General features: G+C 41.5%; 1 protein-coding gene across 2 annotated transcripts in view; it reads right to left on the bottom strand.

Annotated features, from left to right (window-relative positions):
* The window catches only part of rad18 (RAD18 E3 ubiquitin protein ligase), a 271630-nt gene that overhangs the window by 121663 nt on the left and 126463 nt on the right, over positions 1–23504 (bottom strand). For both annotated transcript variants that reach the window (XM_078209405.1, XM_078209406.1), the window contains exons 8-9: positions 5126–5199; positions 4980–5040 (exon numbers count right to left, since the gene is read on the bottom strand). In XM_078209405.1, coding sequence (XP_078065531.1) covers positions 4980–5040; positions 5126–5199 — 135 coding nt within the window. The remainder of the gene's footprint in view (positions 1–4979; positions 5041–5125; positions 5200–23504) is intronic.

Genomic DNA, 23504 nt, shown 5'->3' on the forward strand with positions numbered 1-23504 from the left:
ATCCTGAAGAGTGCCCATGGAAATTCTGCACAACACTGTGATTGATTTTGGAAAATCTACCATATTATACCAAGCTCTCCCTTAGGAGAACAGTGCATCCACAGTAGTCATCATGCAAAACCAACACTCTGCAAGACAGCTATTCCGAGTTTCCCTCGGGAGATTTAGATAATTGGTGACAAATGAGGCATAATCTTCAGCACAGTGAATCTCGGTGTTCAAAAGGAAACCCATTACTACAGCATACACCCAGAAAAAGAAATTAATTTTAGGCAGTGCCTAACAAGATGAGCCTGGAGCTGCAATTACTTTCATTCAGCAAAGCCTGATGCCTCAGTGATGAATATAAACAGGCAAACTGGAAGTGCTAGTGGAACCTGTCACTCACTAATGTACTGATCTGTAGAGAATTGCTGCCGTGCCCATTTCCAATTTGACTCAAGTACGACATGTAGAAAAACAAACAAAACCTACATCACTCCTTAAAAGGGGCACCGTTTCCTTGGAAGGAAAGTTTTGGTCCACCTCACTCAGCTGCCTTTTCACTGGATTAGTACATTTGTTCTCCAAAATAAAAACCTACCCAAATATCCACTGCATCCATATATACTATCTGCTTCAATATCTTTCCTATGATAAAATCCATCTAATTTTGGTTCTTACTAACATCTGATTTCTGAACTTGTGCCCTTTGACGTTTGAATACTTTATCAGAGTGAACAGCTTACCCGATCAACTGAGTGAATGCCCTCTGGATAGTTTTGTCACCCATTATGATGCTGGCGTCACCAGATCTGAGGTAACCCACTGTATTTGCTGATTCCTCTCAGGGTTACCACACATCCTGTTTTGAATGGAATGGCCTCAGAAATGAACAGAAAAGATCCAGCTAACTCAAGCCTCATTTCATGTCGGCAGCTCAAGCAGGAATCACCTCCTTCAGGAAAGGTAAAGGGTGATTTTCACTTGAGTTTCACAACTACGTTCCTGCATTTTAAAATCACCCATTACCTCCCGAGTGCTGGTGGAGTTTCAACCTGTTCTCTGGAATCTATGACTTAGACTTGTGCCTTTTTTAGCTGTCCGCACAGAGTTGAACTGAAGAGAAAAGTAGTATTTTCCCCCAGCTCTTCTTCAAAGCAGCAAAGTACTTCATGGCTTAAATTCACTGGGTGGCATAGTACCCAAATAAACCTGTTGGACTTTAACCCGGTGTTGTGAGACTTCTTACTGTGGCATAGTACAGACAGGAATTTATGAGTTCGGCTCCCTGACATTGCTAAGTAAGCTAATCTCAGCTTTTAGGTGCTACACAGAGCCTTAGCCTCAGGGTTGGAGAAGGTGGGGAATCAGTCGGGAGTTCCTCTCATGGTCACTATCCTTGAAAGTCAATGCCCTGGACATTGACTGGTATGCTCAAATAGTCTGTCAACATTCACTGCCCAGGCTCTAACACTCAGGTATATAGTACAGACCTGCCCACTTGGGTAGAAGTAACTGCCTTCACCAAAGAAGTACCCTTTCAACTGATAGGTAGAAAGAAGATTCTTTCATTGCCTTAGTCTGGGTTATATTTGAGCTCAGATCCCAGAGATGGCAGACCACTGCTTGTTGAAAGTAGTGAAATGCAACTTTAAAAAGTGGGGGAGGGCACTGAGTAGAGTGCATAACTCAGCCACACTGTGTTAACTCAACATTATTGCAATTACACAGCTCTTCCTTGAGGCTTTTCCATGCGTGGGTTGATGTTCTGCAACTACAAAGCTGAAGAACTGCCTCTTTTTATTACGAGTTTCCAACTCACCAAGGAGGTTTCAAGGTGAAACCACATCCAACAACCTGCTCTGAAAACTCTGTTCACATTTTGACAGCTGTGACAAATTCCACCACAGCAACTGAGATAATCCACAACATTCGAAAACAAACAACAATATTCTATATAAGTCAATTTGCCCCATCTCCCAATGTTAATAGGTCCTTTAAAGAATTCCAGGATCTGGATCTTTTTCAAAAACTAATCAGTTCTTCCTTGGGTCATAATTATCTATGTACCTAGTTCTTCTGAAATTTTCCATTAGTTTTGGGATATATTGTTTATCGACAAACAGATGAACAGGGGTATAAACATTACTTCCACCCACTTCCAGTGTTGGAGGTAATTATTTAATCTGGTTCTGTAAATTTGTTCTGTTTCATACAACCACACTGAAATGTACTGAGGGAGTCAGTGTCATCTGACAACTTTCAGATGAAATGTTAAATGAGGATTTGCTTGTACTCACAGGTGGACATAAAACATTTGAAGGCACTATTTTGAAAAACAGGGCTGCTTCGCCCAGTGCCCTGGCCAATACTAAACCATTGATCAACATCACCAAAAATCTGACCATTATCACAATGGTGTTTATGGGATCCTGCTTTGTGCAAAATGGCCACTGCATTTATTACAAAAGCTATACCTATAGCGAGGGAGAGAGGTCAGGAATCCCAAATCCCAACAGATCCTGGAATTTCTGTGTATGCGCAGTACAGGAGTGGGCTGCACATGCGCAATTCATCATTATAAGATTTTTGGGCCAACGATGGGCCCAGCACATGGAAATAGTGTGACATCCTGGGTCAGGTGACAAGCAGCAGAACATCATTGAGGACTAGAGTCCCAAACAGGGGCCCGGGATAGAAAGAGATCTCAGTTTGGTTAGAAAGTGAGCAGAGAAAGAGGCTCTATGTAGATAAAGGGTTGCAGTTAGCAGATGTTAGGTGAAGAGGGAGCAGGAGAAGCACTGGGGATCAAAGTGGGCTTGGGAGAACCCCGAAGATCCAAGGAAGCAGCAGAAGGTTGGTGACTCTCTGCTGAGGGCCACTGGATTGAAAGTACCTCTTTGGAGCAGTAGTCTTCTGCTCAGCACAGCTGAAGAGCTGAAAATGTGCTTGCAAGTTATTGCTTGAGTGTATACCTGGGAATCCAGAGGAACAAAGTTTTGGGAGACAAGATTGAAACCCTGCAAGGTGGGCTGTCACTGACGCCATCTGAGTTCGATAGACTTTTGGAGAGAATTCCTAGGTGAGATGTTTGAAGGTGAAAGCCAAAGTTTCATTGGCTGACTCACAGTATTACTAACGTCTGTGTGGATCGTTCAGAAATCCGTGAACTCTGTCCTGGTCGCAATTGTCATGCAGTGTGATGTGTTTGACTACAGTTTGCCTGTTGGTTCAAATTTACCTCATAAATGGGGGCGGTGGGGTGGTTGGTCAAGGATAATACAATACAACAGACAATACAACATTTCAAAATGTTGTAAAGCATTCTGGAATGTTCTGAGGAAGTGGAAAGCAATAGGTAAATGAAAATCTTTCATTTCTATTTTTCAACAAGTGTTGGCAGGTGCTAATTAATTTGGGTCTTCAAGTTACCATCCAGAACTCAGTGGAATCAGTTTTCACCTTTAGCAGGTTGAATATTTCATGTTTCCAGCAGTCAAAGGGAGAGAAAACTTGCACATTACCTGCACCATTCAAGACCTCAGGATGTCTCAAAGTGCATTACAGCTAGTGAGACACATTGAGGCTCAATCACTGCTGTATAAGAAATGCAAAAACCAATTTATATACAACAAGGTCAGACTAACAGCAATTAGACAAATGACCTGATAATCTGGATTTAGCTGTTGGCAATTATTGATTAGGATTTTTTACAAATTCATTCATGGGACTGGCCGGTCAGCATTTATTGCCCATCCCTAGTTGCCCTTGAGTTGAGAGTCAACCACATTGCTGTGGCTCTGGAGTCACATGTAGGCCAGACCAGGTGAGGGCAGCAGATTTCCTTCCCTAAAGGACATTAGTGAACTAGATGGGTTTCTACAACAATCGACAATAGTTTCGTGGTCATCAGTATATTCTTAATTCCAGATATTTTTTATTGAATTCAAATTCCACCATCTGCTGTGGCGCGATTTGAACCCGAGTTCCCAGAACATTAGCTGAGTTTCTGGATTAATAGTCTAACGATAATATCACTAGGTCATCATGATGTTGGGGAGAAGTGAATATTATTAATTTTGTTGCTGTTTGTGGGAGCCTGCTGTGCACAAATCAGCTGTCATGTTTCTAAAATCACAAAATGATAACACATGAGGCACAGCCCAAGATTGTGAAAGGTGTTATTTAAATGCAAACCTTCATTATTCTTGTTTATATCTGCCCCAGGTTGTTCTGGTAAAACCCATCTCTGATTAATGGTGAGAATCAGAGTTGCTCCATTATTGCTACTTATTAGCTCTATAGCACTAGCACCAACTATACCGTGAAGAGAGCATCTGAGCTTTTAAACACCCACTCATCCATGTTTCTGTTATTGTTCTCAATCTGTAACTCACAGCACAGAAGAGAGGCTATTTGGACCATTGGGCTGGTCTTTGAACTATGCGATTTATCCCATTCTCCTGCTCTTTCTCTGTAGGCCTGCAGTTGTCTCCTTTTCACATATATATTCAATTCTTTTCAGAGAATAATTACTGAATCTGCTTTGGACGGCCTTTCAGGTAGTGTTTCAGGTCATAAAAACTTGCTGTATTAAAAAAAATTAATCTCCCTGATTCTTTTGTCAATTACCTTAAATTTATGTCCACATGTCACTGGCTCAACTATCAGTGAAAACCTTCACCTTATCGACATTATGAAAACCCTTCATAATTTTGAATGTCCCTCTTAAAACTGCCTGTAACCTCCTCTACTCTAAGGAGAACAATTCAAGTTATTTGCATCTCTCCTCATAAACAAAGTCCCTCCCCGCTAACATTCTAGCAAACATCCTTTGTACCCTCTTCAAGATCTCAGCATCCTCACGCCTTTAAAGATTGACATTAGAGTTGGTCACAGAGGGGAGTGGGAGCTTGGTCACTGCTCAACCAATGCAACAGTCAGGATTTATGAGTCTCCAAACCTTTAAACAGTGAATAAAACAATCATGTACTCACGATATTCCTTGTGGACTTCATCGATTTCTTCCTCTGACAGGTCCTTTGTGAATTTCAGCACCTAATTAAAACAATTGAACTCATTTCTTCTGGCTTCTCCAGGAAGATTAAAACAAATGACAAAAAAAGCATCATATGAGACTCACGTTTTCACTTGCTTTGCTTTCAAGCTGAGCTTGGGTCTTCTCATTCCTTTCAATTTCCCGAGCGATCTCCAAGGCTGTTTGAACAACACAGCTGACATTATCTTAGGCACGAACTAACCAGAAATTATGCAGGTGAGGCAGTGAAATTATTGCACATATATCCACCCAGAAGGTGCCTTTCGGTCAAAGATGGAAATATCAAGCAACATAACTTACTGGTTAAACTTTAGGATGGAGTACAAATGGTTCATGCTTTTTTTATTTGTTGGGATGTTGGTATTGCTAGCCTAATTACCCCAACTGAGTGACTTGCTCGGCCATTTCAGAGGGTATTAAAGAGTCAACTTGAGGTAAGGATGGCAGATTTCCTTCCATAAAGAACATTAGTGAACCAGATGGGTTTTTACGACAATCGACAATGGTTTCATCAATAAACTTTTAAATCCACATTTCGATTGCATTCAAATTTCACCATCTGCCATGGTGTGATTTGAACCTGGAACCCCACAGCATTGAGTCTCTGGATTACTAGTCCAGTGACAATACTCTATGCCACCCCCTTACACCTATTTACAACTACTTACAACCCAGGATTAAGACAATTGGACAGAACTCTGGGACAAATGGGCAAAAATTTTAAAAGGGCAGGTGGCAAAGACATGTTTGAGAAGGCATGAGGCAAGATATTAATGCCTCAGATGGCAGAAGTGACCAAAGGCTCCTCAATCAAACGCTTTGACTATTGTTCTGGGGAGCCAGAGTTTTGAAAGATGAGTGGTCAGTGTGGCCATCAGCATATTGGAATTAGTTCACTAAAAGAAAAAAGTCACACTTCTGCAATGCTTTCATGTTTGTGTAATATGCTTCTTGCTGTCTGATTCATTGTCATCACTTGGAATTGCTCCCATTACAATCAACACATTATCTGGTGTTAGGCAGCTTGAAATGCTCTTTGCACAGCATCTACGGCATCTGTAATTGTGTTGGTGAGTGTCTCATAGAAATCATAGAATCCCTACAGTACAGGAGGCCATTCGGCCCATCAAGACTGCACTGACAACAACCCCACCCAGGCCCTATCCCCATAACTCCACATATTTACCGCGCTAATCCCTCTAACCTACGCATCCAGGGACACTAAAGTTAAAAGTTCTATTTATTAGTCACAAGTAAGGCTTACATTAACACTGCAATGAAGTTACTGTGAAATTCCCCTAGTCGCCACACTCTGGCGCCTGTTCGGGTCAAAGCACCTAACCAGCACGTCTTTCAGACTGTGGGCAATTTACTAATGCACTAAGGGGCAATTTGACATGGCCAATCAACCTAACCTGCACATCTTTGGGAGGAAACCGGAGCATCCGGAGGAAATCCACACAGACACGGGGAGAACGTGCAAACTCCATACAGACAGTGGCCCAAGCCAGGAATCGAACCCAGGTCCCTGGAGCTGTGAGGCAGCAGTTCTAACCACTGTGTCGCCCCATAGTTTTTCATAGTTCAGGAAGGTGCAGAATCAAATTCACACCCAATGTTACTGTGAATAGAAACTAAAGTGACAGCGTGCTTCTCCTTGATGGGTGAGCAGTCAAGGCATACAATCTCATTATGTTCTTGGTCACAATCCCCTCATCAAGAATATCCAACTCCAGCCTGGTCACTGAAGGCAGGAAGGAAGAAGCAATTCTTGGGGTCTTTCTGGTGGGCAGCTACAGAATTGCACTAGCAATCACCCAAGAGGAGAGCGTTCTCACGGAGCAATTCAGGATGGGGTGGTCAGCCAAAAGGAGGCGGTGGATTGAATAAATTAGAAATTGCCCATACAGCTTTTGAAAACTAAAGCCACGTTCTCCCCGTACATAAACTCTTGCTTTTTTGGTTCCAATTTTTTAAAATGGACACATGCATATAGCCTGACTGGGCAAATGCTCATTTCCCACAAATGTTACGGTCACAATGCCATGGACAACATGACAGATGTGGTGTACTAAATTTTCTCGCCTTTCCACTGTGTCAAACATTTGCTCTACGAGTAATAATTGTCACGCTAACAGATGAAGTCCATGCACATTCATTTTCCAGCTGTGCTTTCTGGACAACAATCTATCAGATGGAAATGTGAACAATTGCCACCCTTTGAACTTTGGCTAGCTCAGGCCAATTTTATTGTCACTGCCATAGCTGAGATGAACTAACTACTGTCCAGGGTTCGATGGTGGAGGAACAAGTTAACTTATATTTTATGATTAATAAAAACATTGTTGAACAGAGATTTATTAGGAAAGATGACGATGATTTACTGCCAGAAAGAATTAAGTTTTATTTTTCAAGAGTAATGCAGGGATCAAAATGACAAAATGTTATTCAATTTAAACAAATACAGAATATGAGTTATTGCTAACACCCCACCCCACATGCAATGTTCCTAAGGCATAATGCAGTTTGAAAAGCAATGACTCACAAAGGAGATCTGAAGGAAATGGGAGAGGAGAGGGAAAGCCAGTAATATGTTCAGCTCCTGATCTGACTCGGTTTCCATTTCTTACATCAATGGATACAGTTAAAAGGCTAAAAACGAAGCAACAAAATCAAATAAAGCACAGACCAGCATTGTCAGTTCAGAATAAAAGCAGAAAACAAGGTCCAGGGAGAGCCAAAGAATGAAAAAACACATTGAAATTAGTCCAGGTGCAGACCCTTTGATCAGACCCAAACATGTTGTTTATCTGAAACAATATATTGGCACCCTTGTGTCACTACACCTCATATAAAAACTTATGCTTTTCCCCACCCAAATCCCTCCATAACATCCCTCCTCCCTCTCTGTGCATTCAATATTCCAAATGTGACCAACTTCGTAAGTTACATAGGATTAAAACAACTCATCTAATACTTTTGAGGTGTTTTGAATTCTCTGCCTTGCACATAAAGTTAAAGTAGAACAAAACAGATAAGCTTTGATTGGAACTCAGCTGCTCAACGATGTTGAACACTCACAGCAATCAGGCTGTGCACAAGAAATTGCTCACTTCAAGATGCACAGCCATGGTTGCAAGTCAATCTTAAAAGGACTGCATCAAGGCAACCGCGGAAAATAAACTGAAATTAAAAGGAATGTGGCTTCTCACTAAAAAAGTTCTAACAAAGCTACCAAAGTAACCAGTGCCCAATCATTGTTACAACGGGGGAAACATTCACAGATTAATTTGCTAAAAGGAAGAAGCATAGAACAGGATGCCGCGACACTAATTACATCTTTGACTAATATGTCACTTACAGACATTTTTACTGGATGAACACCCAACTCGCTATGAATTCTGTCCGTTTTTAAATAGGGAAATCAAAAGATTCAGAAGACTGCGTGTCAACGATTCAGTATGAAAGAAATTCAGGAGGAGTTTGTTATCTGAAACAGATTTTGGTGACACACAGGGGCAGCACATAGAGTAGATACAATTGCTGATCCTGTATTGCATGGTACCATTGACAGAACGTCTAACTTCCAAACCACAGGTCTCTTTTCTGTCAATCAGGAAGACCTAATCCTCGGTCTAACAAAGGAAAGTTTTCCTTTGGTTTGCTTCTGGCTGGACAGCACTTGTGCAGCAGGCGCCGGCAGCATTAGCTTGAAACGTAACGCAATATAAAGGCATTTTAAGAATAGTGGCTAATCACTTCAATGACAATTTGATTGAAACTTTAAAACAATGTAATGACCAGCTGCCATTCACAAATGGCCAGCATCAAGACCCTGGCTACAATCATTAGTCAATCTTAAAATTCACATTCCAAGTAGATCAATGTTTAGAGAAAAAACAGCAACAATGCAAAGGCATTGAAAAGAACTGAATTATCCAATAACTTGAATTAAGCAAACAACACAACAAAGTGGGAATTTAGTCCCAAAAAATTGAATTCATTTGAAATGAGATTGCATAAAAACAAACTATTCCTTCAGTGTCAATCAGCTTCCCCAAAGTCCAAATCATGCAGCATATGAGAATGTAGCCTTTGGTCTCTGGTTTATATTTAGTTGAGGTGTCTACATGTTGACCCTCAGCGACATAATCAGGAAACAGATCAGGAAACATAATCAGGAAACAAGAACAGAGGACGCTGGAAAAACTCAGCAGCGGTAATTGGTTGGATTGAATTTGTCCTGCCTTTTGTGGACAAGACATAACTGGGCCTTTCTTCACTTTGGCGGGGAGGTGCCAGTGTTGCAGCTGTGCTGGAACAGCTTGCTGTAGGTGCAACTAGCCCTGGAACCCATGTTTTCTTCAACACAGCTGAGATGCTGTTGGAGCTCACAACTTTTGCTGTCTCCAGTACACTCAGCCGTTTCTTGGCTTGCATGGACTGAATCCATTTGGCCAATGTTGGTGACTTCAGGGAGAGACCAAGATCAATCATTCACTTGGCACTTCTGGCTGAAAATATTTACAAATGTTTCAGCTTTTCTTTTGCACTCAGGTGCTGGGTTCTCCCACCACTGAGGATGGAGATGTTCATGGAGCTATTTCCTCCTCCTGTGGTATAACTACTCACCACCATTCACAACTAGGTGTGGGAGGGCTGCAGAGCTTTGATTTGATCTGCTGGTTGTGGGATGGATTTACTCTGTCTATAACATGCTGCTTCTGCTGTTTAATGTGCATAAAAACCCTGGTGTAGCTTCATCAGTTGAGTATCTCATTTTCGATGTGCCTCATGTTGCTCCTGGCATGCTTTCCCTCACTCCTCATTGAACCAGAGGTGAAGACCTGGCTTGTTTGCAATGGCAGAGGGAAGGAAAATGTTGGTTATTAGTAGGGGTGGACTAAAGTTCTGCTGCTACTGATGGCTCACAGAACTTCATTGATGTCAAGATTTGAGTTGCTAAATCTCTTCTGAATCTACCATTTAGCATGGTGGTTTAGCTACATGGCAAAATGTGCAAAGACAGGATTTTACTTCCACAGGAATGGTGCAGTGGCCACTTCTACCAATATTGTCACAGACAGATACATTTGTAACAAGTGGGCCAGTGAGATGGAGGTAAAGTAGGATTTTCCATCCTGTTGGTTCTCTCACCGTGTGCTGCAGGTCCAGCCTGACAGCTGCATCTTTCAGCCCTTGGCCAGCTCAGTCAATTGTGGTGCTACCAAACCACTCTTGCAAATGGACATTTAAATCCCCCACACAAAGTACATTCTGCACACATTTCAATGCCTACAAGTTACATAAAGCATCACTGCCCTATCAATTATCTTTCACTCACTGTTCCATTTAGTCATCACTTTGCCTAATGTTACCCACGATGTGGAGATGCCAGCGTTGGACTGGGGTAAACACTTATGAATGACTCTTACTAATGTTACCCAGGTCACTGCTCTTAACTACTAATATTTGTCTTTCCAAAAATCCAACGGTCTGAAGCTGTCATTACTCCCTTCACTACCTAGGACCTATAGACCTGATCCCCTTCCACTTACGGCACAACAGGCACTTTATTGGTGAGCATTAATCGTGCACAATGTACATAATCCCATTTCTAGTTAATTCCAGAATATGCTGTTCCACTTGGTGGTTCTTTATCACATCCCAGAAATCCAGAGAATGTAACAGAAATGGATGTTATGTGGATCATTGTGCTTGTGCCAGCCCTTCAATTAAACTCACTACTCCACTCATTCCGCATAGCCCTGCAAATCTTCCCTTTTCAAGTGTATGTCTAATTCTCTATTGAAAGATAATATTTAATCTGCTTCTACCATTCTGTTAGGGATATAATTCTGGATCATTATAAACTGTTGCGTAAACATCTCTCGTCCCCTCTCTTGGGCTTTTAACTGATTTTGGTCATATCTTTACCCAAAAGTCACTCAATATTCTGCTTTAAATCCCACATCATTATAGTATTATCCTTCTTGAATGCTTCTCTTTTTTCTCTGCGAAATAGCTGATTAGGGTCCAGTGCTAAGTAGTAAAATTCCCTTCCGTCATTTCCCTTTCTTTACCTCATTTAGTTCTACCCAGAGTGATTCAGGTAAAAAAAAGGACAAATCCACTCAGGCTAATTACTGCCCATCAGCTTACTCTCAATTACCGAAGTAATGGAAGTACTTTACTCCAATAATCTGCTCTCCAATGGCTCTGCTATGATCACACAGCTCCAGATCTCATTACGGCCTTAGTACAAACATGGGCAAAATAACTGAGTTCCAGTAGTGACCTCAGAGCAACTGCCCTTGACAACCAAGCAGCATTTAGTTGAATGTGGCATAAAAGAGTTCAATCAAAATTGAACTGAATCAGGGGTGAAAAATCTCCACTGGCTGGAGACATATGTAGCATAAAGGAGGACGGTTTTTGGAGGCCCATTACCTCAGCCCCAGTATATCAGTGAAGGAGCTCCTCAGACAAGGGTCCTAGTTCCAACCACAGCTTCGCTAAAAACACTCAAGAAGCTCAAGACCATCCAGGATAAAGGAGCCCACTTCATCCACAACCATGAACATTCAATCTCTCCAATATCTCTACACAAAGGCGCATCTACAAAATGCCCTGCAGTAACTCACCAAGGCTCCTCCAGCTATACTTTCAAACCCACACTGCTTAGAAGAACAAGATCGAAGGCACATGAGAACACTACTACCTGCAAGTCCCCACCATTGCACCCCACTCTGACCTGCAAACACCATAGCTGCAGCATCACTGGATCATAATCCTAGAAATACATCCCTATGGGAGTACCTACACCACAGGGCTGCACTATTTGAGGAATACTATGACTTTCTTGAAGGCAATTAGGACTGGACAATAAATGTTGGCTTTCCCAGCAACACCCCCACTCCAGTGAAGAATTAACATTTAATGAAGTATCTTCCTTGGTCTCTCTGGTGTCTTGCATTACTCATACCTTCATTCTATCCTTTACGCACAATATGTTGTCAACCATTTCTAAGAGTAATAACATACTGAGACGCCCCTTATTCTATGATTCAAGTTGATGCTTAGAACTTCACCCAGAACATAGCAAGTTAATGTTCATCTGTGAACTACAATGTGACATATCTCAATATAAATGTGCAAAAAAAGCTAAAGTGTTTCTAAGATGCTCACTTGGGATCTCAAGAGATATTTCAACACAAACAATGCACAGCACAAAGCTTGTTCAGCTTTGCTAACATATAAGCATAAGGATGTGCTTGCTTTTTTAATCTTTGGTTCCAAGACAAAACCATCCAGAAAATATTGTGCTTGGCTTGTTTACACTGAGGAACATGATTTAAACCGATTTTCAACTAGTTTTCAAGTATGTGCCTAATGGCCAAAAGGTAGAATGTCTACCTGTTGTAGCATTGAATAAAACAGACCAAAGGTTTGTTCATCTGATTGCTGATCTGTGCTTCATTCACCAATTATGGTCAGTGTCGAAGCTGTGATATTGCAGCATCAATGTCCCATGATTATCAGGGGTGTAGAGGAATCAGTCAGGATTCATATTACCAATCACAATTCAGCAAGTCTTGCTGGAAAGTGCTCCCATGAATACAGAGAATCCGCGTTTCAGACTCAGCTGTCATGCCTTCCAGAGATAAATAGTTTGGCAACATTTGGTGTAGTCAGAATAAATGAAGCATGACACTGAGTAACTACTAGATGGACTTCAAACAGCAGCAACATCTCAGGAGAGAAGGGGGGAGAAAATGAAAACAAAACATTATTAATAATGGAAAAAGGTTTGAAGAGAAGGCACAGCAAATGTCTTCACCTCAAGATGTCCCAAAGCACTTCACAGTCAATTAATTCCTCTACACGTGATCACTATTGTAATGTGGGAAATGCAGCAACCAATTTGCACAGCAAGGTCCCTCAAAAAGCAATGTGATGAATAGTCAGATAAGCTGTGTTACCGATGTAGGATGAATATTGATCAAGGCACCATGGAAAACTCCTCTGTACAAAATCAAATCCTATTGGGTTTCTTTTTAAAAGTCCGCTGGAACCATTAACATTTGAAGATTAAAATAAACATGCCTCAAAAATAATTGAAGATTAGCAGAAAGTTTGTATTCCAACCCCTCCACCAACCCCCCCCCCCCCCGGCCAAACCTTGGAAGTGTAGTGCATATGTGGGGTAAAAGCAGTCAAGACTGATTCATCGAGAGTGCACTCACACTACAATTGGTGCGAAGCAGTTTAATTTAGCAGACTCTACAGTTATATGGTCAATGCAGCCTAAACCCACCCCTCCCCGAGTCCAGGCCCTGCAGAATGTGGCATAGGGCTCCTTGCTGTGGGTGACTCAATTTACTTTGCTTCAGAGTCGGTTTGGTTATGATGTCTGATTATTACAGTGTTGTTGGGAAACCAAGACCAATTTGTACTCGAAGCAAACTTGCAATTTGAATGCACTCTAAACGAAAGAAAAACATTTCCATTATGTAGCGCCTTTTCACAGTCCAAGAGCATCCCAAAGCATCTCACAGCCAAAGAGGTAATTTGGAAGTGTGGTCACAAACTTCCAAAGGTATTAACAAACATGGCAATCAATCTGCAGCAAAGTCTCACACATAACGAGATGATAGCATGGAGAGATGTTGACTAAGCTGATTAGATGTTAAATGGGGCATACAAGTTCTTGCACTGTCGGGCTACAGAAGGGCAGCAGGCTCGGGTTGGATAGTGAAGATGTCACGTGTCCGTATATACAAGACTTTGAATTTATTCCATTTGGAATCAAGGGATATTTATTTACAGAACTTTCCTCTGGGTACTAAATATGTTGAGCCACTTGTAAATGGTTTGGGAAGGCAGTTAAAACCCGATTACCTTGTCACTTATCTCATTGGAGGACCTTGCTATGCACAATACAGGTATTGAGCTTTCTATATTACAAGATCTTCAATTCAAATGTACTTCACTGAGTGTAAAGCTCACTGGCTTAGCCTGAGATTGTGAAAGGGGCTATAGAAATGCACGGTCTTTCTTTCTTCCCTTCAAGTCATAACACAATGGAATTGCATCAAGGTTCAATTGAGGCATGCAAAAAGGAATTAGATTATCTGAAAAGGAAGAATGTGCAGGGTTGAAGGGTGCAAGGAGCTTTCTTTGACTGTAGCCATAGTTAGTGAGCTAAGGTGTGCAGGGTCCTCATTATATCGTGGAGAATGCCATTAGTTTGGTTATTGTCCATCACAAGGGTTTGAGCACGCATTACCTTCTACTGATCTCTTACACAAGCCTGCTTTCTTTACATGGAACAATATTGTTGAAGTGTTTGTGGCAGGTAGGTTTTGTTTTGATTAGGATTTAAGTAACGAACCCTAGACTGCCTGGTGTATTTCTTCACCTTGATCATGAAGCAGTACATTGTCCTCCGTGTTTCAAATAATCAAACAACAGTCAAAAAGAACCACTTTCACAAAAAAAAAGATAGGGCACCTCTCCCAAAGGTGCAACAAGTTCATTCAATTAATAACTGCGTCATAAAAAACAAAAGAATGCAGTTTGATGTAGATCCTCATGGTTGAGTATTACTCAAACATTTATTGCTTTAGCCACAAATATATCAATTTAGGTGAGGTACAAAACGGTGGCACAGTGGTTAGCATCCTGCTTCTCAGCGTCAGAGACCCGGGTTTCATTCCCGGCTTGGGTCACTGTCTGTGTGAAGTTTGCACATTTTTCCCCGTGTCTGCGTGGATTTCCTCCGGATGCTCCGGTTTCCTCCCACAGGCCAAAAGACATGCTGGCTAGATGCATTGGCCATGCCAAATTGTACCTCAGTGTACCCGAACAGACACCAGAGTGCCGACTCAGGGATTTCCACAGTAACTTCATTGCAGTGTTAATGTAAGCCTCCTTGTGACACTAATAAATAAACTTTAAACTTCAAAACTTTAGAACTGCATTCGTGCAAGGAATCAATGTTTTCAGGGCATGGGGTAAGGTAAGAACTTGGAGCAACACATTAGTAGCATGAGAAGTACATACAAGATTTTTTGTTTAATTTCAACACTCAATTCATTGAATTTCACAGTAACTTCATTGCAGTGTTAATGTTAGCCTTCCTTGTGACCAATAAACTTTAAACTCAAACTAATACCATTTGAAGCCTCTCTACTCTCTCCCAAAAAAATCACAGCAATCACGATTGCTTTCTTGGAACTGGGGCTTATCTGAAAATTAAGACCGACTGCTAGAATGAAATGTCAAAATTTAATCTCCCACCAGTCAGAACTTTCCAGAAGTGACCCAGCCAACAATCGGCATCCTTCAAAGGCTAATACGATGATGGATCTCTCCACAACAGCAAGTGATCAGTCAAATAAAGAGCATAAGGCAAAAACTATAAGTGAATTTATGATGACAGAATATTTGAAAGAAAAGGAAACAAATTGAAACTCCTGGATTTATTGAACTGAAAAGTATGATGTCTCCTCTGCTACAGAAATAATTCGATCCCGGTTGCCAAGAGAAAAAGCAAAATTACTGCTCATAAGCAAGGTTAAAACTGCCACCAATAATTATCAGAGGATTATCCAGAGATGAGCTTTTGTTTCCTCAGAATTAAATTCAATTCTATATAGTTGAAATGAATTAACTTAAAGTGAAATAACTCAAAATTTAATTCAGAGATCCGTGCTAAATTTTAAGGGCAAGTTCCCAAGATGACTCAGTCTATTCTTCAATGTGTCTCAATGGGTTTTGATAATAGAAAATGCTGACCAGCCACACAACAAAACAGTTCGCGCGACATGCCTCAAAAACTCACACAATAACAAAGAAATAATAACAGTGAAATAATGGATTGGAAGACAATGGAGTACGGGAAATGTAGCTAGTAATTCAAAGGCTCAGGCTCTGGGGACATGAATTCAAATCCAACCACAGCAACTGATGAAATTTAAAAGCAATGAATAAAAATTGGGATTGAAAGCGAGCCGCAGTAACAGTGATCGTGCAACTATAATTGATTGTTGTAAAAATCCACCTGGTTCACTAAAAAGTTGTTTAAATAGTGGAAATCTGCCACCTTTACCTGGTCTGACTTACACATGACTCCAGATAGACAACGCAAGAGCAATAAGGGCAACAAATGTTGGCCTTGCCAGCAACGTCCGCATCTCATGAAAGAATAAATTTCGAAAAATATTTTGTGCATATACGTAATATTAGTCACCATTTAGTAAAGTGAGAAAACAACTTAATCACAGTAGCTAAATACACTCATGCACACTGCTGTCCAACATAGGCACAAAAATATTGATGTGCACTTTCATACCCCACACAAATGTGATTACTGAATATTGATCATTTTGCATTTGCCAAAATTATTACAATTAGCACAACTAGAACCACAAATGTGGCGAATAGCTAACGGATTGGACAGCACAGATCTGGTCTGATGAAAATCAAGGTAATATCTAAAAATATTAATATTTCTAACTAGTGCTTTGATTGTACAGAAAACAGACACTGAAGTTTGCATTTACGCCTGGAATTTATTGATATGAGGAAGGTAGGGAGGCTGTGATGGTTAGAGGAGACTTGATAGAGGTTTATAAGATGATGAGGGGGATAGATAGAGTGAACGTTCAAAGACTATTTCCTTGGGTGAATGGAGCGGTAACACGGGGGCATAACTATAGGGTTCATGGTGGGAGATATAGGAAGGATGTCTGAGGTAGGTTTTTTACTCAGAGAGTGGTTGGGGTATGGAATGGACTGCCTGCAGGGATAGTGGAGTCAGAAACTTTAGGAACATTTAAGAAGTTATTGGATAGGCACATGGAGCACTTCGGGATGATAGGGAGGAAATAGCTTGATCTGGGTTTCAGACAAAGCTCGGCACAACATTGTGGGCCGAAGGGCCTGTTCTGTGCTGTACTGTTCTATGTTAAGATGCGGCATCAATTAATATGCCTTAGTATTTTCAGCACATCAATTACACTTGTCAAATACGCCATCGTCCAAGAAACAAACCAAATGAATTCATTCACCTGCTGAAAACTAATGACAAAATAAGTCAAATCGATCAAAAAGACTTAAGCACCATATTACTGCTTTTGTTCAAATAAATGAACTAGGAATACGGATGCATTTCAGCATGTGTGCTGGCTAGCAATCAGGAGAAACAGATTTTTTTGATTTTTCTCTTCTCTAATCCAACAGCACTGATTGTAAATACAATACCCCACTATTGCCCAAGTTGAGAATGGCACCAATTTAAAGCACAGGTCAGAGACTAATGCCACAACTTTCCAGGTTCATCTGCACATGGCTCAGCACCACAACATTATACTTACTGAAAAGACGGAGGCTTCTTGCTTTTAAGAAAGAGTAGTCACAAGAACATGACCGTTGCAGACATTATTGAAGGTGGCCAATATATTTCAGTAGCCAAACCCAACAGGTTTACAAAAACAACACAATCAGCTCTCAGGAGCTTGACTTAATTGGAATTAAGGTGAAAGTGCAGAAAGTCAGTCCAAGTCAACATCAACCTAAGAATGTGTACTTCAACAAACTTCAAATTCAAAATCCCAACACTTCCAGTAAGATGTAACCCTCTTTCCTGGAAACTACAAGTTAATTTATCCTTTCTCATTCTGATTTGATAGCACTCAAAAGTTCCGTCATTTTAACGAGACTTAAGCACCAATGTACTTTGGTCCAACTAACTGCAATTCTGTGGGCAATTGGGGCAGCATGGTGGCACAGCGGTTAGCACTGCTGCCTCACAGCACCAGGGATCTGGGTTCAATTCTGGCCTCGAATCACTGTCTGTGTGGAGTTTGCACATTCTCCCCGTGTCTGTGTGAGTTTTCTCCGGGTGCCCCGGTTTCCTCCCACAGTCCAAAGATGTGCGGGTTAGGTTGATTGGGCATGCTAAATCGACCCTAGTGTCAGGGGGATTAGCAAGGCAAATATGTGGGGTTACGAGAATAGGGCCTGGGTGGGATTGTGGTCAGTGCAGACTCGATGGGCTGAATGGCCTCCTTCTGCATTGTCGGGATCCTATGATTCTCTGATGCAGCCAGAATAATGCAGAAGAACTGAAGCTCAGCTAATATCAGCTAAACTTCAGACCTGTTTATTGTTACATACAAGATCAGATTTATAGTATGTGGTTGATTAAAATTTTGCTTGTATGACATGGAACTCAGGGGTTTTTACTGGTGTTTTCGGAATTGCATTCGTGAATGTTGTCCATTCCAAATTCAGCCTTGGATTGAAGGTGCAATAAGCCAAATTCTACATGTATAACAGAGAATTTTCATTGGTGTTTTGGGGGTTGTGTTCTCAACTCTGTTTTCTCACAAAAAACATAAATCAACAACCTCAGCCACGGGCTAGGAAAATACTGTGCCATAATTTGTGGAGGAGTGAATCTAACGGCATCACAGGACTAGTAATCAGATGAACTAATAATCCTCTGGGGACATGGGTTCAAATCTCATCACTGCAGTTGGTGGAATTTAAATTCAATTAATAAATCTGGAATTGAAAGCAAGTCTTGGCAATAATGACAACTACGTTGATTGCTGCAAAAACCCATCTGGTTCACTATTTAAGGAAGGAAATTTGTTGCCCTAACCTGGTTTGGTCTACTCCAGACTCTCAAAAATGTGGTTGACTCTGCCTTCTGAAACCGCCTAGTAAGCCGCTTAGTTTAAGGGCAATTAGGATGGGCAACAAATGCTGGTCTTTCCAGCACTGCCCATATCACAAATAGTTTTTAAAATGTTCAACTTTCCCCTAATCTCTGAGATATGCTAAATCATGTACAGAAAATAGGAAAAGAGAAAAGGAAATTTTGAATTAAGAGAAAAAAGAGACAAAGGAAAAGTTATGTTTTATGATTTTTCATTTTAAATATTCAACAATTATAACTTGAAGGAATGAGATTCCAGACTTAAAATAGATTAGCTTTTAGTGTCAGGGTGGTTCATTTACAGCAAGGAATAATTAGCATAAAAATTGAGGAGAATCTCTGGCACCAAGCTAATCTATTTTAATGCAAGTAACATTTGCGCCACACAAATCACAGGCAAAGACTATCTTCAACGAGAGAGAATCTATCGATCTCCCCTTGACCATTAATGGAATTACCATTATTGAATCTCCCACTATCAAAATCCTGGGGGTAACCTTTGACCAGAAACTGAACTGGACCAGCCATATCAATACAGAACAGGTCAGAGGCCAGGAATTCTGCAGCGAGGCACTCACCTTTTGACTTCCTAAAGCCTGTCCACAGGCACAAATCAAAAGTGTGACGGAACACTTTCCACTTCTCTGATTGAGTGCAGCTTCAAAAGCAGCCCACTTGACTGGCACCCCATCCACCACCGTCAACATTCATTCCCTCTACCACCGAAGCACAGTGTATCTACAAGGTCCAATATAACAACTCGCCAATGCTCCAAACCCACAAACCGTACCATCTATAAGGAAAAGGGCAGCAGATGCAAAGAACGCCACCACTTCCAAGCCATACACCATCCTGACTTGAAACTATAGTTCCTTCACTGTCATTGGGTCAACATTTTGGAATTCCCTCCCTAACAGCAATCTGGGTGTATCTACATCACATGGCCTGGAGCAGTTCAAAAAGGCAGCTCACCACCATCTTCCCAAGGGCAATTATTGATAGGCAATAAACGCTGGCCTAAATAGCAACACCCACCCCACATGAAAGAATTGAAAGAAGATCCAAATATGCAGCAACTTTAAATGGCTCCAAAACAGTCTTCTTGCATCATTTCAAACCAGCTTTAACTTTATCTGGTGAGTTTACGTCACGGCTCTCAAGGCATTTTAATGTTCAGCCAGACTGCAACTCGCCATTTTCTTGAAGGTAACTGTGGAGCACTGCATCTTGGAAAGCAAGTTTTGAATTTATGCACTGAATTGCAAATCTGCCCTTGCCAGAAGCTGGGTAGCATTTGTGCCTAAAAAGCCATGAGCACTATTAATCTTGCCATTATTTTGACAGTAAATATGGGCATTTCTCTTTTAATAACAAATGCAAGCAGCATCTTTGATGGTCAAGAACAAATCAAGGTGGTTACTTTTGGGATGGCTGACACCACCCCTCAAAATGGCATTTCACTTCTCATTAGAGATTGTCAGCTCATGACTTTGGAAACCATTAGTCCAAGATCAGGAGAAGACTGCCTAATGAGTTAATGTTAACGTTTAAACACTTGCCCTTAATTTTCAATTGGGAATAACTTTGAAAAAATCTAAAATGAGGCGAAAGAAAGTAACATTGCATTTCTAAAGTGCCTTACACAACCTCAGGATATCTGGAAAGTAGTTCAGCTATTTAAGTCCTTAAACTTCAGACTTAGAGATAAGAGCATTACCAAAGACCCACAGCTGAGTCTGCACAGTAAGAGTGTAGAAACCCCATTCTCTCATTACATCTAACGCATGTTCATAGAATCATAGAAACCCTACATTACAGAAAGAGGCCATTCGGCCCATCGAGTCTGCACCGACCACAATCCCACCCAGGCCCTACCCCCACATCCCTACACATTTTACCCACTAATCCCTCCAATCTACGCATCCCAGGACACTAAGGGGCAATTTTAGCATGGCCAATCAACCTAACCCGCACATCTTTGGACTGTGGGAGGAAACCGGAGCACCCGGAGGAAACCCACGCAGACACGAGGAGAATGTGCAAACTCCACACAGACAGTGACCCAAGCCGGGAATCGAACCCAGGTCCCTGGAGCTGTGAAGCAGCAGTGCTAACCACTGTGCTACCGTGCCGCCCGTGTTCACCAGTAAAAAGTAGTCACTGACTCATTTCTTCTTAAACAACTGCTGCAGCTCCCCAATGGTCAACTGAGTAAAGGTTATAAGCTGCCAGTCATCTATACTTTAAGCACATGTTTTCATATCTGTTTTTGCAACCAAAAAAAAACCAAAACTCCCACAATGTGGCTAAATCGTCCCATGACCTATCTTCTGAGACCTTGCGGGATTGCATCAATGGCTCAATTCTCAAACTATAAACATAGTATAGAGTTAATGATTTATGGATTTGGAGCAAGATTCTTGCAGTAATGTGACACAAATTTGGCTGAGGCCATGTTGAGTCCCAGGTCCTCCATGCAGTTCACAGCCACAGCAGACAAGGAAGTAAGTAGCTTCTTCGGTCTGACTCTTTGTTTCTTGGTGTCCTATCTCAGTACTGGCGAAGGAAAGAGCAACTGACATCACAGATTGCAGCAATTACCTCCAGGAGCCAGACAGAGGCATGTGGTTCTGATGGCATTTCTTTGAGTTTCATCCTCAGTGAAAAAGTACAGTCTGGAACTAAAATTAAGTAAAAAAGCAAGACTGGTTGCCGGGAAGTGGAAAACATCTGTTGTATCTCAGCCCAGAAGTGGCGTGCAAACTTGCTTTCCCCAAGCAGCAGAAATTGGATCCACATCTCTTTGCACTGATCTCTCAGGAAGTTTAGTTATTACACAAAAAAAACATAGTTCGGCAGCAAATGATCTTTGCTTCAATATCAGGGTTCCGGCTATTGTGGGAAACATGTTTACATGATGTGTATTTATATAAAGTATGGATACATTGAGAAATACATAGATTGTCTAGATTTTGCAATTGTTGAATTCTTAAGTTAAATCCAATTAAAATGCATTTTATCATAACCCAGTGTAATTGTTCTCCCCATTTTGGTGATACTGGCAAGACCAGTCATTGCCCATCTCTGGTTCTCTTTGAGAAGGTGGTGAACTTCCACAATCCTTGTAGTAGTAACGTTGCCACTAATTCTATATTGATCTCGCAACAATAAAGGAGTTCCAGTATACTTGCAAAACAAAATGGTGTACGACTTGGAGATGATGCTTTCTCCATAAAATTACCAGTCAGTAAGCTCTGTGAGTTGCTGAAGTGCACCTTGTAGATTATACATACTGCAAATTGCTTGGTCCTCGTGCTGTTGAGTGCCACTGACTGCAACAGACAGCAGTTAGGAGGTGAATCACTTCAAATCATAGAATCCGACAGTGCAGAAGGAGGCCACAATCCCACCCAGGCCCTATCCCCATTTACCCTGGCTAGTCCCCCTGGACATTAGCATGGCCAATCCACCTAACCTGCACATCTTTGGACTTATTGCAGTGCACCCAACATCTTCCTTTCTCTTATAACAACAGTGTTGATACAGCTGGTCCAGTTAAGCTTCTAGCCTGTGGTGATTATGAGACACTCTCCAGTGGCAGTCTAATGGAAGATCAGGCCATCACTATGGATGGCCAATAGCTGGTACTTGAAAAGCATATGTTTCATTCCCCCCCCCACCAATCTGCATCGACTCTCCGAAAGTGCTTCCCACCCAGGCCCTTCCCTCCGCCCATCTCCATATCCCTGTGCATTTATCATGACTAATCCACTCAACCTACACACCCTTGGACACTAAGGGGCAATTTAGCATGACCGATTCATCAACCCTGCACATCTTTGTACTGTGGGAGGAAACCAGAGCACTGGGAGGAAACCCACACAGACACAGGGAGAACATGCAAACTCTACACGGACAGTTGCCCAAGGCCAGAATCAAACCCGAGACCCTGGCATGTGAAGCAACAATGCTAACCACTGTGCCAGCATGCCGCCCCAAGTCAAATAAATTGGAATCTTCAGCGAATAGCCCCACTTCCCACTTTGTGATGGCGGAAAGATGATCAAAATGAAATACAGACAGAACCAAGCTAGGCTGTGATCCCCTCTCTAGTCAACCAGTCTGCTAACACTTATGACAATAACTCAAGAGATGAGGAATTGCTACCAAGGAGAGATACTGAAAGCTCAGAACTGTCCTATTGCGAATGGCTTCAGGAGTGCAGAGGCAAGCAGAGGAAATAAAGAAAAAAAACAAGAAAACTCTATCCTTACTCAATCTCAGACAATAGATTAAAACAATGCAATTTCATCAACAACACTTTGTGTCTTTAGACAAGTTCTTACTCCAAAATTAGAATAAAGAGATGCTGGTAGGGAACATTCAGAATTATGGGGATCGGGGGAGGAGGGGAGGCATTGTTGACATGAGAGCTGGGCCATACAGGAGTAAAATTAAGAAGCTCCTTTTCCTCACAAAGGGTAATTGAAAATGGAACTTTCACCTCCAAAATTCTTCAGATGCCGAAATGAAATTTTCAAGAATAGGATTGATTTTTGCTTGGCAGGGAGATCAAGAGATTTGGTAAATGGTGAGGGACATATCAGACACGATCTGATTGATGGGCACAATGGTGTTAAGCAGCTGAGTGGCCTACGCCCACTCCTATGCAAAACTGATCAGCAAATTGCTCATGTTGAATAATTGCAGAGCTATCTATACACAAGCATTTCA

The sequence above is a fragment of the Mustelus asterias genome, chromosome 3, assembly GCF_964213995.1.
Source record: "Mustelus asterias chromosome 3, sMusAst1.hap1.1, whole genome shotgun sequence".
Classification (NCBI taxonomy): domain Eukaryota; kingdom Metazoa; phylum Chordata; class Chondrichthyes; order Carcharhiniformes; family Triakidae; genus Mustelus; species Mustelus asterias.